Consider the following 12,801-nt stretch of genomic DNA (forward strand, 5'->3'; position numbering starts at 1 on the left):
TAACTGATTCCATTTGACCAATTCTAGCTCTCATCTATATCTTTTTCCTTTTATGAAAAAACCTTTAGATTTTAGATTCTAAAGGACTGGCAACAGCGTGATTTGTGGGTAAGATCTGATTTATATATTGACCTGGGTCTGCGGCTTGGTCCTTAGGGATCAGGAGAACCCTTTTTCTTTTATTAGGGCATTGGTTTTCATAACCATTTGTCCCCATAACGAGTGGCACTTGTGGTGATACTGGGAGACGGGAGTGTCTAAGGGAATTCCTTGTGTGACTTGTGGTTAGTCACTGGGGTAAGACCAAAGTCCTCTGGCTGGCTGGTTTGGTTTGCCTCAGAGGTGGAAAACCCCCAGCCTTGGGCTGTAACTGCTCTGTTTTAAGCAATTTGTCCTGAATTGGCACTCTCATTTGGGGCCCGCCAGAACCAGCATCGTTACACCTGGTCCTGAGCCCCAGCCCCCAGCTCGCAGGCCTCTACTACAGCGCTCCGTCCGCGGGCAGCACCTGTGGCTTCTGGGCTTCACCATGCTCCCCATGGGACTGCACTGCGGAGAGGTCTGTGGGACAATCTGTGCTTCTCGTGGCAAAGAACACGAAGCCCAGCTCCGGGGAAGCAGCCTCTTGGGGGCCCATACTAGCCCCATTCCCATCCTGAGGTCGTGCTGCGCATCCCCCCGGACAGCGCCACCTCCAGGCAGCACAAGGAGCTGCCCCAGGGTCTCCCCTGCTCCCCATCCACCTGCCCCATGCCCGAGCTCCTACCTTCTCCACAGGGCTGAGCAGGTAGATGGCCTCCAGGCTGGGGATTGGCTCCCGGCACTTATCAATATCTTCCACAGCTAGGAGAGAGCAGACACTGGGTGTGGGTCAGTGCGTCCTAGCCACCCACCCCAGCTGCTCTCCACTGGGATGGGGGGAGGGAAAGCCAAGGGGAACAGGGATGTTTGCTGGCAGCAGGCTGGGGGGTTCTGCAGGCTACAGTGCAGCAGCTGCTTTGATGTGGGGCCATGGGCTGCGATGCTGCCACAGTACGGAGCAGGGAGGGAACATCCCTGTGTACTATGCTGGGGGCACCCCGCTAGAGTCCTGGCTCAGCTCTGTGCCCTCCACCCTGGAGCAGCGAGCCAGCATTCCCCCTCCCCAGCCAGGACCCTGCTTGCAGCATGGGGGAGGAGCAGCGAGGAGTTAACGGGAGCTGAGAAAAGTGCTGAAGAGGTTCCAGGGGCTGAAAGCGCCGGGCTAAGGGAACTAGAGCTGGCTGGGAAGGTACCAATAGCAAGGAGGGCGTCTAGGGGGCTGCAAAGGGAGGAAACTAGATGCAAACGTGAATGTAGACAAGTCAACTGCCCGACTGTGAGGTGTGTCCAAGGGGGAGGGGAGCCCTGGCGGGGGGAGCAGATGGGAGGGAGGGGCCACTCACGTGTGATGCCTTCGTCCACGATGTCGGACATCTTGCAGCACGACGAGAGGATGCGCGTGCTCGGGTGGTCCATGATCAGCACCTGAGGTAGTGAGAGGGGAGCTAGTCACTGCCCTGAGCCCAGCCGCCCACCAACATCATCCACGGCACAGCCAAGGGAGCCGAGCGACTGCTAAAGGCAGAGCTGACGGCTCCCTGCCCAGCCCTTCCACAGCAGAGCGGCAGGGCCATTACCAAGCCTGCTCTTGGCTGAGCTGGCCGTGCTAAGGACTGCGTGAGGAGCGACAAGGACAGCGGCTCCGAGCAGAGTGGCTGGTATGAGATGTACGAGATGGAGACAAACCGGGACACCCGGCCATTGGGAATGGTTCTACCCTCCTAGACTGGAGGAGATCAGCCTCTTCGCCCAGGTGACAGGGTGAGTCCTAGCTCCCAGTTCCCTGCTCTGATCCACCAGATACCCGCTCCCCAGCACTCCGACAGAACCAGGATCAGGGCACGGAGAAATGGAAGAAGGGGTCTCCGTGTTCCCCTAGGAAAGCCCTGTAGGCCATCGGCCCAACATCTCCACCGCCTTCCTGCCGTGCCGAATGAACCCATTGCTCTGTGCAGCCCAGCATCCCGCTGTACCAGATCTGGCCACTGGGAAAGCTAGTCCCCTGTGCTCCCTCTGCCGCACCGGCCTAACCCACTGCTCCACACACCCCAGCCCAGTCCATGCCGGGGGCTCAATAACCTGCCTGCCCAATGGTGCATACTGCCCCCATGCTTGGAGCTCTCCTGTTCCTCCTCCCACCCAGGCTGGCTCACTGGGCCCAGTGGTCTGATCTGGTGTGTGTGGGGGGGATATGGGGCTAGCTGGACAAGCTGGGTCTGATTCAGCGCAGCGGGAGGGCAGACATACCCAAGCCTAGCTGGGGACGGATGGGATAGACAGAGCAGGGATCTGATCCAGCCTGGAAAACCTCAGGTTCCTAATGAATCCCAAGAGGCTGGAGGGGGAGGAGCACAATATATGGATACAGCATATCCCCAGGGGGACACCAGGGCAGCAGGCCCGGCCGGCTTACCTTCCATTCTCCTTCCTTCTTCACGCTGCGAAAGACAACGCTGAAGATCTCTGTGAGGGAAAGAGACGGGGATTAGTGGTGGGGCTCGGACAAGATGGCTGTGCCCTGAGCCAGGACCCACTGGCTGGTGGAAGGACCCCTCGGGGAAGTGGCTCAGAGGCTGCTTTCAGGCCAGCTAATGATGTGCTCCTAGCAGCGCCCTCAGTCAGCGACCGTGGTGGGCTGGCAGGCTAGATGGGCCATGGCTCTGATCACCCTTCCTTTCTGCCAGGCCAGATACGAGTGCAGCTGAACTAAGGATCTGGCCCTGTGCAGCAAGAGAGAGGGCCGGCTCTAGGTTTTTTGCCGCTCCAAGCAAAAAAATTTTGGCTGCCACCCCCAGAGCCCTAAGCTCCCCCCTGCCCACAAGTGCCCCCCCCCACCCTCACTCCCTGCCGCCCCAGCACTGGGCTCCCCCAACAGCACACAGCAGCCAAGCCCTGGCCCAGCTGCGACTCTGTCCCCATGTGGGTGGAGCTTCTGGGCGGCGTGTAGTGGGAGTACTTCCAGGTGGCGGTGCGGCTGGGGGGTGGCGTGGAGAACGCGGCCTCCTCCCTGGGCTTTGCGGCGCTGCTGGTGGCCAAGGACCTGGAGAGCCCCCCGGACCTGCTGCTCTTCAGCCTCACGGTGCCCTGGCCCAGCCCCGGCCTTTTAAACCCCAGGTCTGTGGTCTGGATTTAGCCACAGGCCCCGTCCACTGGAGATTCAGCAGTGGCCTGGGCTTCTGAAGTAACGCAGCCCTCGCAGCAGGTCAGGGTGTTGCAAGAAGACATGGACTAACACATAGCAACTAACACCTCAGAGTCCAGCATGCACAAGGCAGCAGTGGCCATGCTGATCGAGTGTCAGGCTTTAACTTGTTCTCTCCTACATTACAGCTGTAGCCTAGGCCAGCTCTGCGATGGGGCTGGGCTGAAGCGTACTGTTTCATTATGGTACAAAGTGGCTATGATGTCATTTTTCTCCTCACACGCAGCCATTACCCGTTCTGACAGGCTGTTTATAACACTAAGATTACTAGTTTTCAGAGGTGGTCGGTGGGGAAAGGTAGGGGTGCAAGATGGAAGTTTTGCCTAGGGCACAAAATATCCTTCCACTGGCCCTGGTGGGAGTCATCCCAATGGAAAGAGACACACCCCCCAAGGTGCAGCTCCTATGGGAGGGGGCAGCCCTTGGGGGTGGGACAGACACCCCCCTTCCCCTTCTGCTGTGTGACAAGCAGGTGATGGGGGAGCTCTCTGCTCTGACTGACACCTAATCCTCCCCAACTGGGCCCTGCCCCCCCAGACCTACACCCAACTGGACCTTGCCCCCAGCTCTGCACTTACTCTCACGCACCACTGCCTTCAACCCGGATGGAGCCATCTTCACCTCCTGTCACGTCCACTCGAGTCCTGTTGGGGGAAGTGGGATTCAGCTGTGCGTGGGGCAGGGCTGGAGTCAGGACTCCTGGCTTCCGCCCCTGCTCTGCTCCTACCCTTGTGCGCGCCCTGGCCTCTCCCTGCCGTGCTCTGGGGAGTGTCTGTGACCCCACACAGATGGATGGGCCCAGCCCCCCCTAGTGTCACTGATGGATGGGCCCAGCCCCCCCCAATGACTGATTTCAGTAGAAAGCAACTGGGGTGCTGGTGGGTCGATGTCTGCAAGGCTGATGACGTCCGAACACCGCAGCCCCCCACTTCTGGCGCTGCGGGGGCCGGGCCTGGGCACCCATGGGCAGGCACCTGGTGACAGGGCCACGCAGGTCCCCACTGAACCTCCACCTGGTCATGTGGGGCGCAGAGGGAGGTGGGGGCCTCGGGCAGGCTTAGAGCAAGGACGGGGTTTGGGTAGTAGGGCCTCAGCTCACTCCGGTCAGGGCCCCCCCCCTGAGCTGGAAGTCCCCCTGCCACCCCGTGCCCCCCCCCGCCACGCCCCCCACCCCCCCCCGTCCACCCCGCCCGCCCCCAGCCAGGCCCCTCGCCCCCCCACCTGCACCCAGGCCCCCCAGCCAGGCCCCTCACCCCCCCACCTGCACCCAGCCCCCCCCCCCAGTCAGGCCCCTCGCCCCCTGTGACGTTATTGATATAAATGGGAACCATATAGAACATGGGTTGCAACCAAGGTGCGGGAGTGGCACCAAATCCTCAGTAAAGGGGTCATATAAGGTGTCTAAGACCAGGTTCTGGGTTGCTGGTTATGATTATGCTGTCTGTATGTCTGTGTATCATTTTGTAGTTGAAGTTATAAGTATTCGCTCTGTACTGTCTGTATTTTGTATTATGCTCTGCCTCTGGGAAGTGTCCCAGACAAGCTGATGTTAGCCCTGCATAGCTGACTTGATGGCCCATTAAGGACCATCAGCTACACAATTGACCCATGGAGAGAAGGCAGACACGCCTTGTGACTCAGTGAAGTATGCAGAGACTTGTCCTTGTGACTGCAGACTCCATTTTTGCTGTAATTTTCCACAGTGAGGACAAAGGGATTCTTACACATGGAAAAGTCTATATAAGGCTGATGCATCATCTCCATTTTGTCTTCAATCCTGCTTCATACCTCTGGAGGGACTTTGCCACAAACTGAAGCTCTGCACAAAAGGACTGACCGACCCATCCCAGCGGGGGATGTTCTCCAGAGACTTAATCTGAACCTGCAGTTTACTCCAGCACTGCTGCAAGCCTGAACTAAGAACTTTGCCATTACTGTATGTAATTGATTCCATTTAACCAATTCTACCTCTCATCTCTACCTTTTTCCTTTTGTAAATAAACCTTTAGATTTTAGATTCTAAAGGATTGGCAACAGCGTGATTTGTGGGTAAGATCTGATGTGTATATTGACCTGGGTCTGGGGCTTGGTCCTTTGGGATCGATGGAACCTTTTTCTTTTATTGGGGTGTTGGCTTTCATAACCATTCATCCCCAGGACGAGTGCACTGGTGGTGATGCTGGGAGACTGGAGTGTCTAAGGAAATTGCTTGTGTGACTTGTGGTTAGCCAGTGGGGTGAGACCAAAGTCCTTTTGTCTGGCTGGTTTGGTTTGCCTTAGAGGTGGAAAAACCCCAGCCTAGGGCTGTGACTGCCCTGTTTGAGCAATTGGTCCTGATTTGGCACTCTCAGTTGGGTCCCGCCAGAACCGCACTGTCACACCCCCCCCCTGCACCCAGTCCCCCCCCAGCCAGGCCCCTCGCCCCCCCCAGCCTGGCTCCTCACCCCATCTGCACCCAGCCCCCTTGCCCCCACACCTGCACCCAGCCCCCCAGCCAGGCCCCTGGCTGTACCAGGAGCTGGAGCGGGTTCGATGGAATCTCCTTCCCTCGCTCGTCACTTCGGGCAGAACGTGCTGGGCAGGCCTGAGCCACGCACACAGTCACTGGGATGGACTGCGCCACTCGGCTGGGAGCTCAGTCCCTTCCTGTCTTTAGTGGCGGGAAAATATGGTACAGTCCTAGCAAGGGTGGAAAACAGCCTGAGGTGACATTGTCCTTGGAGTGGCCAATAGGAGGAAAAACCGGTTGGATCCAGTTAGGACTGGGCCATGATAACAGTAAACAACAAGATGGCGGTCACAAGATGGCAGTTCAGATTCCATCTTGGATTGCTGCTCTAGCTTTACAAACTACACATTGAATTTAATAGACACATATTTTAACAGACTATAATCCTATAACAAAACACACCCAGCAGTATAAACAAGTCATTGTCTGTAGGAAATGTTAGTTTGCACTGACTTTGCTAATGCGTTTTATGTAGCCTGCTGCTGTACCCCCTGGAAGACCTCTGCGTACCCCCAGGGGCCCATGTAACCCTGGCTGAGAACCACTGGATTAGAGGAATGGTGGATGGTCTAGGAGTCAGGACTCCTGGGTTCAATCCTGACTGCAAGCAGAGTGGGGTCTAATGGTCAGAGCAGAGAGCCGGCAGTTAGGATTCCTGGGTTCTAGTCCAGGCTCTGCAATTGATTCATTCTGTGACATGGTTCGTTCTGCCTTGTCTGTGTGTGACATGTGGAGTGCAGAGACCTGCCCCAGCCCTTCCCTTCCAGCTGGGTGGTGCAGTAATTAATGGCCGTAGAGCCTGGGCTCCAAGATCCTGGAGCAAAGCCTCCTGGAGAAGGAATTTGTTTCCCCAGGCTTGACTGGCTCCCTACCCCATCCCTTCCTCCATCAATCAGAGCAAATCCCTCATGGCAGAGCTGTTGTGTGGTTAGCTGCAGTGCAGACCCAAGCTATTGTGCCCTGGCTGCTGTTCAGCTCAGGTTACAGAAACAGAACATGCTGTTAAACTCCCCCAGAAGTTTCAAATGGAAGTGAGAGTCTTCTTTGCACCCTGTTGTAAACTGTTCAGCAGCTGCTGCATTCCTACCCCAGAGGTGGCATCATTTCAGTGCTGGGTGAGTGATCCTGTGTAGTGTTGTTAGACTAAGGTCAGAAGGGACCATTAAGATCATCTAGTCTGACCTCCTGCACAATGCAGGCCACAGAATCTCACCCATCCACTTCTATAACAAACCCCTAGCCTATGTCTGAGTTGTTGAAGTCCCCAAATTGCACTTTGAAGACCTCAAGCTGCAGAGAATCCTCCAGCAAGTGACCCGTGCCCCATGCTGCAGAGGAAGGCAAAAAACCTCCAGGGCCTCTGCCAATCTGCCCTGGAGGAAAATTCCTTCCCGACCCCAAATATGGCGATCAGTTAAACCCTGAGCATGTGGGCAAGACTCACCAGCCAGCACCCAGGAAAGAATTCTCTGTAGTAACTCAGATCCCAACCCATCTAACATCCCATCACAGACCACTGGGCATACTTACCTGCTGATAATCAAAGATCAATTGCCAAATTAATTGCCAAAATTAGGCTATCCCATCATACCATCCCCTCCATAAATTTATCAAGCTTAGTCTTAAAGCCAGATATGTCTTTTGCCCCCACTACTCCCCTTGGAAGGCTGTTCCAGAACTTCACTCCTCTAATGGTTAGAAACCTTCGTCTAATTTCAAGTCTAAACTTCCTAGTGTCTAGTTTATATCCATTTGTTCTTGTGTCCACATTGTTACTAAGCTTGAATAATTCCTCTCCCTCCTAATATTAATCCCTCTGATATATTTATAAAGAGCAATCATATCCCCCCTCAACCTTCTTTTGGTTAGGCTAAACAAGCCAAGCTCTTTGAGTCTCCTTTCATAAGACAGGTTTTCCATTCCTCAAATCATCCTAGTAGCCCGTCTCTGAACCTGTTCCAGTTTGAATTCATCCTTCTTAAACATGGGAGACCAGAACTGCACACAGTATTCCAGATGAGGTCTCACCAGTGCCTTGTATAATGGTACTAACACCTCCTTATCTTTGCTGGAAATACCTCGCCTGATGCATCCTAAAACCGCATTAGCTTTTTTCACGGCCATATCACATTGGCGGCTCATAGTCATCCTGTGATCAACCAATCCTCGAGGTCCTTCTCCTCCTCTGTTACTTCCAACTGATGCATCCCCAATTTATAACTAAAATTCTTGTTATTAATCCCTAAATGCATGACCTTGCACTTTTCACTATTAAATTTCATTCTATTACTATTACTCCAGTTTACAAGGTCATCCAGATCTTCCTGTATGATAGCCCGGTCCTTCTCTGTGTTAGCAATACCTCCCAGCTTTGTGTCATCCGCAAACTTTATTAGCACATTTCCACTTTTTGTGCTAAGGTCAGTAATAAAACAAACAGTTAAATAAAATTGGTCCCAAAACTGATCCCTGAGGAACTCCACTAGTAACCTCCTTCCAGCCTGACAGTTCACCTTTCAGTATGACCCGTTGTAGTCTCCCCTTTAACCAGTTCCTTATCCACCTTTCAATTTTCATATTTATCCCCATTATTTTCCAATTTAGCTAATAATTCCCCATGTAGAACCATGTCAAATGCCTTACTGAAATTGAGGTAAATTAGATCCACTGCATTTCCTTTGTCTAAAAAATCTGTTACTTTCTCAAAGAAGGAGATCAGGTTGGTTTGGCACGATCTACCTTTTGTGAAACCATGTTGTATTTTGTCCAAATTACCATTGACCTCAATGTCCTTAACTACCCTCTCCTTCAAAAATTTTTCCAAGACCTTACATACTACAGATGTTTCAAACTAACAGGCCTATAGTTACTCGGATCACTTTTTTTCCCTTTCTTAAAAATAGGAACTATGTTAGCAATTCTCCAGTCGTACGGTACAACCCCTGAGTTTACCGATTCATTAAAAATTCTTGCTAATGGGCTTGCAATTTCATGTGCCAGTTCCTTTAATATTCTTGGATGAAGATTATCTGGGTCCTCCGATTTAGTCCCATTAAGCTGTTCGAGTTTGGCTTCTACCTCGGATGTGGTAATATCTACCTTCTGTGACGGTGCTGCCCGTGGGAACCAGCTGAGGTCACTCAATTAGGGTGAACTGCAAACCAAACGGGGCAGACAAACCCCAAACACTGGTGGTTATTCCAATACTTAGATTTACCAACCAGCACAAAACAGCTTCTACAGTACCTCACTGGTCACTTAGAAGTCCAAACCACGCAGTTCCCTTAAAGTACCCAGCCTCAGGCCTCCATCCAGACACACCTGTCAGATATGATGATGATTCCTGAGAATTTTACTTCATCATATAAAAGAAAAGGTTCTTCCAATCCCAAAGGATCAGCCACATATCCAGGTCCAATTATAACTTAGATCTTACCCAAAATACACGCTATAGCCAATTCTTATTAACTAAGCTAAAATTTATTAAAAAAGAAAAGAGAGTGTTGGTTAAAAGATCAATATACATACAGACTTGAATTCAATTCTTGAGGTTCAGAAACACAGTAGAGATAAGCTTGTAGTTGCCAAAAGTTCTTTTAGAAATAGTCCATAGGTTACAGTCCAATTTCCATATTCAGGGTGGCTCCAGTCAATGACTGGGGATCTCAATCCTTGTGGCTTAAGGTTTCCCCCTCTTGAAACCCAAAGCAGATCTGAGATGAAGAAGGATCGTGTCCCAGGCTTCTTATACATTTCCAGCAGCCTTTCGGCCTGAGAAAACAATAGGCTTAACTCCTTCTCCCAAATCTCCTGGCAATTAGCACAGAGTAATTTATCCATTAAACAGTTCAGATACAGGTTAGCACAACCTTCAAGGAGACACATAGACAATAATACTATTTTACTCAAGTATCATTATAAATGTTAATATTTCTTTTTTTATCTTTGAATTAAAACTATAGCAATAGATGAGACTTGTTTGCTGACATCACAAGACCTGAGCAAACATCTCCCCTTCTACCTCTAACAATGCAGACTTGCATTTCAAAGCTCTAGTCATTTACATATCTTCCTAACCAGTCCTCAAGGTTCACCCATGGGTCAGGTCAGTCTATGAGTTAATTAACTCTTTCTGGCCCTGTCACCTTTCAATGAGATATTATATCACACTCATAACGTCACACCTTCATATCCTCATTCCCAATTGTCATCCTTCCATTATCCCTAAGCTCCTCATTAGCCTTATTAAAGACCGAGGCAAAGTATTTATTTAGATATTGGGCCATGCCTAGATTATCTTTAACCTCCACTCCATCCTCAGTGTTTAGCGGTCCCACTTCTTTCTTTGTTTTCTTCTTATTGATATGGCTATAGAACCTTTTACTATTAGTTTTAATTCCCTTTGCAAGGTTCAACTCTACATGGCTTTTAGCCTGTCTCACTTCATCCCTACATGTTCTGACCTCAATAAGGTAGCTTTCCCTGCTAATCCCGCTCATCTTCCACTCCCTGTAGGCTTTCTGCTTTTTCTTAATCACCTCTCTGAGATGCTTGCTCATCCAGCTTGGTCTACAACTCCTGCCTATGATTTTTTTCCCCTTTGTTGGGATGCAGGCTTCTGATAGTTTCTGCAACTTTGACTTGAAGTAAGTTCTTCAGTCCAATCCACTTGCCTAACTAATTTACTTAATTCTTTAAAGTTAGCCCTTTTGAAATCAAAAACCCTAGTCCAAGATGTATTTTTGTTTATCCTTCCATCTAGTTTGAACTGAATTAACTCATGATCACTCGAACCCAGGTTGTCCCCTACAACCATTTCTTCTATGAGGTCCTCACTACTCACCAAAACCAAATCTAAAATGGCATCCCCCCTTGTTGGCTCTTCAACTACTTGATGAAGAAATCCATCAGCTACCACATCCAGAAAAATCTGAGTCCTATTACTACTACTAGCACTTGTCCTCCAGTCTATATCTGGGAAGTTAAAGTCCCCCATGATCACACAATTCCCATTAGTGTTTACTTCATGAAAAACATTAAAGAGGTCTCTATCCATCTCCAAATCAGATCCCGGCAGTCTGTAGCAAACCCCAAGCACTATCTCAGGGGAGGCTCTAGTAGCTTTCTTTCCCAATGTGATTTTTGCCCAGACAGACTCTGTCTTATCCATTCCATCCCTTCTTATTTCTTTACAGTTAACCTCATCATTGATATACAATGCTACTCCACCACCTTTGCCTTTATTTCTGTCTTTCCTAAACAGCACATAGCCTTCAGTACCTGTACTCCAGTCATGACTACTATTCCACCATGTTTCTGTTATCCCTATAATATCCGGTTTCACTTCCTGCACCAGTAGCTCTAGTTCCTCCATTTTGTTTCCTAGGCTCCTCGCATTAGTGTACAAACAGCTTAATTTTTGCCGTTTGGCTTCACTGACATTCTTTATCCGGTTAGGCACAGACATTCTACCACCAGTATCACCTATTAGACTGGTATCTACACTACCCTTCCTCCTTATGTCCATTCTTCTGCTCATGGCTGTATCCTCTCTTACTTTGTTTTCTTCCCTCTCGGTGTTAAGTTCGGCGTGGAGATTACCTGGACATCTCCCAACCATCTCCCCCAAATTCCTAGTTTAAAGCTCTCTTAATCAGTTGGGCGACCCTCCATCCTAGAAGTCTATTTCCCTCCTTACTCAGGTGAAGTCCATCCCGAGAGAACAGTCCTCTGTCCATGAATGCTTCCCAGTGGCCGTACATCCCAAAGCCCTCCTTATAGCACCACTGCCTGAGCCATCTATTGATTGCCATAATCTTGTCACACCTTTGTTGCCCTTCTCTAGGAACAGGCAGAATCCCACTGAAGATCACCTGAGCTTCGATTTCCTTAAGCGTCTTCCCCAGCCTGGCATAGTCTCCCTTGATACGTTCCAGCGAGAACCTAGCCGTATCATTTGTTCCCACATGAAGGATAATCAACAGATTCTTTCCCGCTCCCTTTAAGATCCTTTTCAGCCTCAGGTCCACATCCTGTATCTTAGCACCCGGCAGACAGCACACCCTTCTGTTCTCCGGATCAGCTCTAGTTACAGGCCTGTCTATTCTTCTCAGTAAGGAGTCCCCAATCACGCAGACCTGCCTTTTCCTGGTGACAGTATGATTCTCTGGTCTATCGCCTGCTCCCACTGGCCGCAAGTCCTCTCGATTCCTGTTCACCCTTGCAATCCTCCGCAACCCATCCTGTAATCTCCTGGGGCTCATATTTGGTGTTGTCTCCATTGACTCTTCCCCTCTTCCTGTAGGGCTAGCTGCTCTTCTCTTTTTCCTTGCCCTCTCACCTTCAGTGACCACCTGCTGTGTCCCTTCTTCATTTTCCAACTCTGCAAACCTGTTCTTGAGCTTTATTTCTCCTTCACTGGCCCATCTTTTCCTCTGCCTGGTTCTTAGTTACATGCTTCCATCATCCACTTTCCTCACCCAGCAGTCTCCCCTCAGAATTCTTTGGCCCTGCTTCCATCTGCAAGTCTGAGAGTATCCCTTCAGCCGCCTCATATATTTGCTCCATTATCTGCTCGAACCCCCTTCTAGACTCGACCAGAGTTTCCACCTGCACCTCCAGTCCTCAGATCTTTTCTTCCATCTGCTCTATCAGGCAGCACTTCATGCAGACGAAACTCTTTTCAGGTATGCGCTCCAGGATCATGTACATGCCGCAACTTCTACATCTGGTCATCCTCATTGTGACTTTAACTGCTGCCTCTGTATCAGTCATAGCCTTCCCACTGAAAACCTGTTAGTCAAAGAAACAAAAACCAAAACAAACCCCCAACAGGCACCAGAACACTGGCAGACCGCCACCCCCCTTCACTAACCTGTTGGTTCTTCTGCCACGGTCTAGGTCTCCCCTGAAAACTCCCCCTGTAAACTCCCAGTGAAACTCCCCTGTTTACAGCTGTTTGCTGGCTGCTGTGCTGCTGCAGCTGTCTATGCCGCTGCCTGACTGGCTG

At 50.8% G+C, this 12,801-nt stretch overlaps 1 protein-coding gene across 6 annotated transcripts in view; it reads right to left on the bottom strand.

The window, feature by feature from the left end:
- Positions 1 to 12,801, bottom strand: part of LOC120379792 (syntaxin-binding protein 2-like) — a 35,258-nt gene extending 22,457 nt beyond the window's left edge. For 5 of the 6 annotated variants that reach the window (XR_005587595.1, XM_039497311.1, XM_039497312.1 and 2 more), the window contains exons 1-6: positions 12,667 to 12,768; positions 5,796 to 5,962; positions 3,862 to 3,927; positions 2,495 to 2,544; positions 1,425 to 1,506; positions 767 to 843 (exon numbers count right to left, since the gene is read on the bottom strand). Coding sequence is in view for 5 of the 6 variants with exons in the window: in XM_039497311.1 (XP_039353245.1) it covers positions 767 to 843; positions 1,425 to 1,506; positions 2,495 to 2,544; positions 3,862 to 3,898 (246 nt within the window). In the remaining variant the exon portion in view is untranslated. Of the gene's footprint in view, positions 1 to 766; positions 844 to 1,424; positions 1,507 to 2,494; positions 2,545 to 3,861; positions 3,928 to 5,795; positions 5,963 to 12,666 lie in introns of all 6 variants that reach the window. The other variant, XM_039497310.1, reaches the window with a different exon arrangement.

The sequence above is a fragment of the Mauremys reevesii genome, linkage group 13 (genome assembly GCF_016161935.1).
Source record: "Mauremys reevesii isolate NIE-2019 linkage group 13, ASM1616193v1, whole genome shotgun sequence".
NCBI classification, from domain to species: Eukaryota; Metazoa; Chordata; order Testudines; family Geoemydidae; genus Mauremys; species Mauremys reevesii.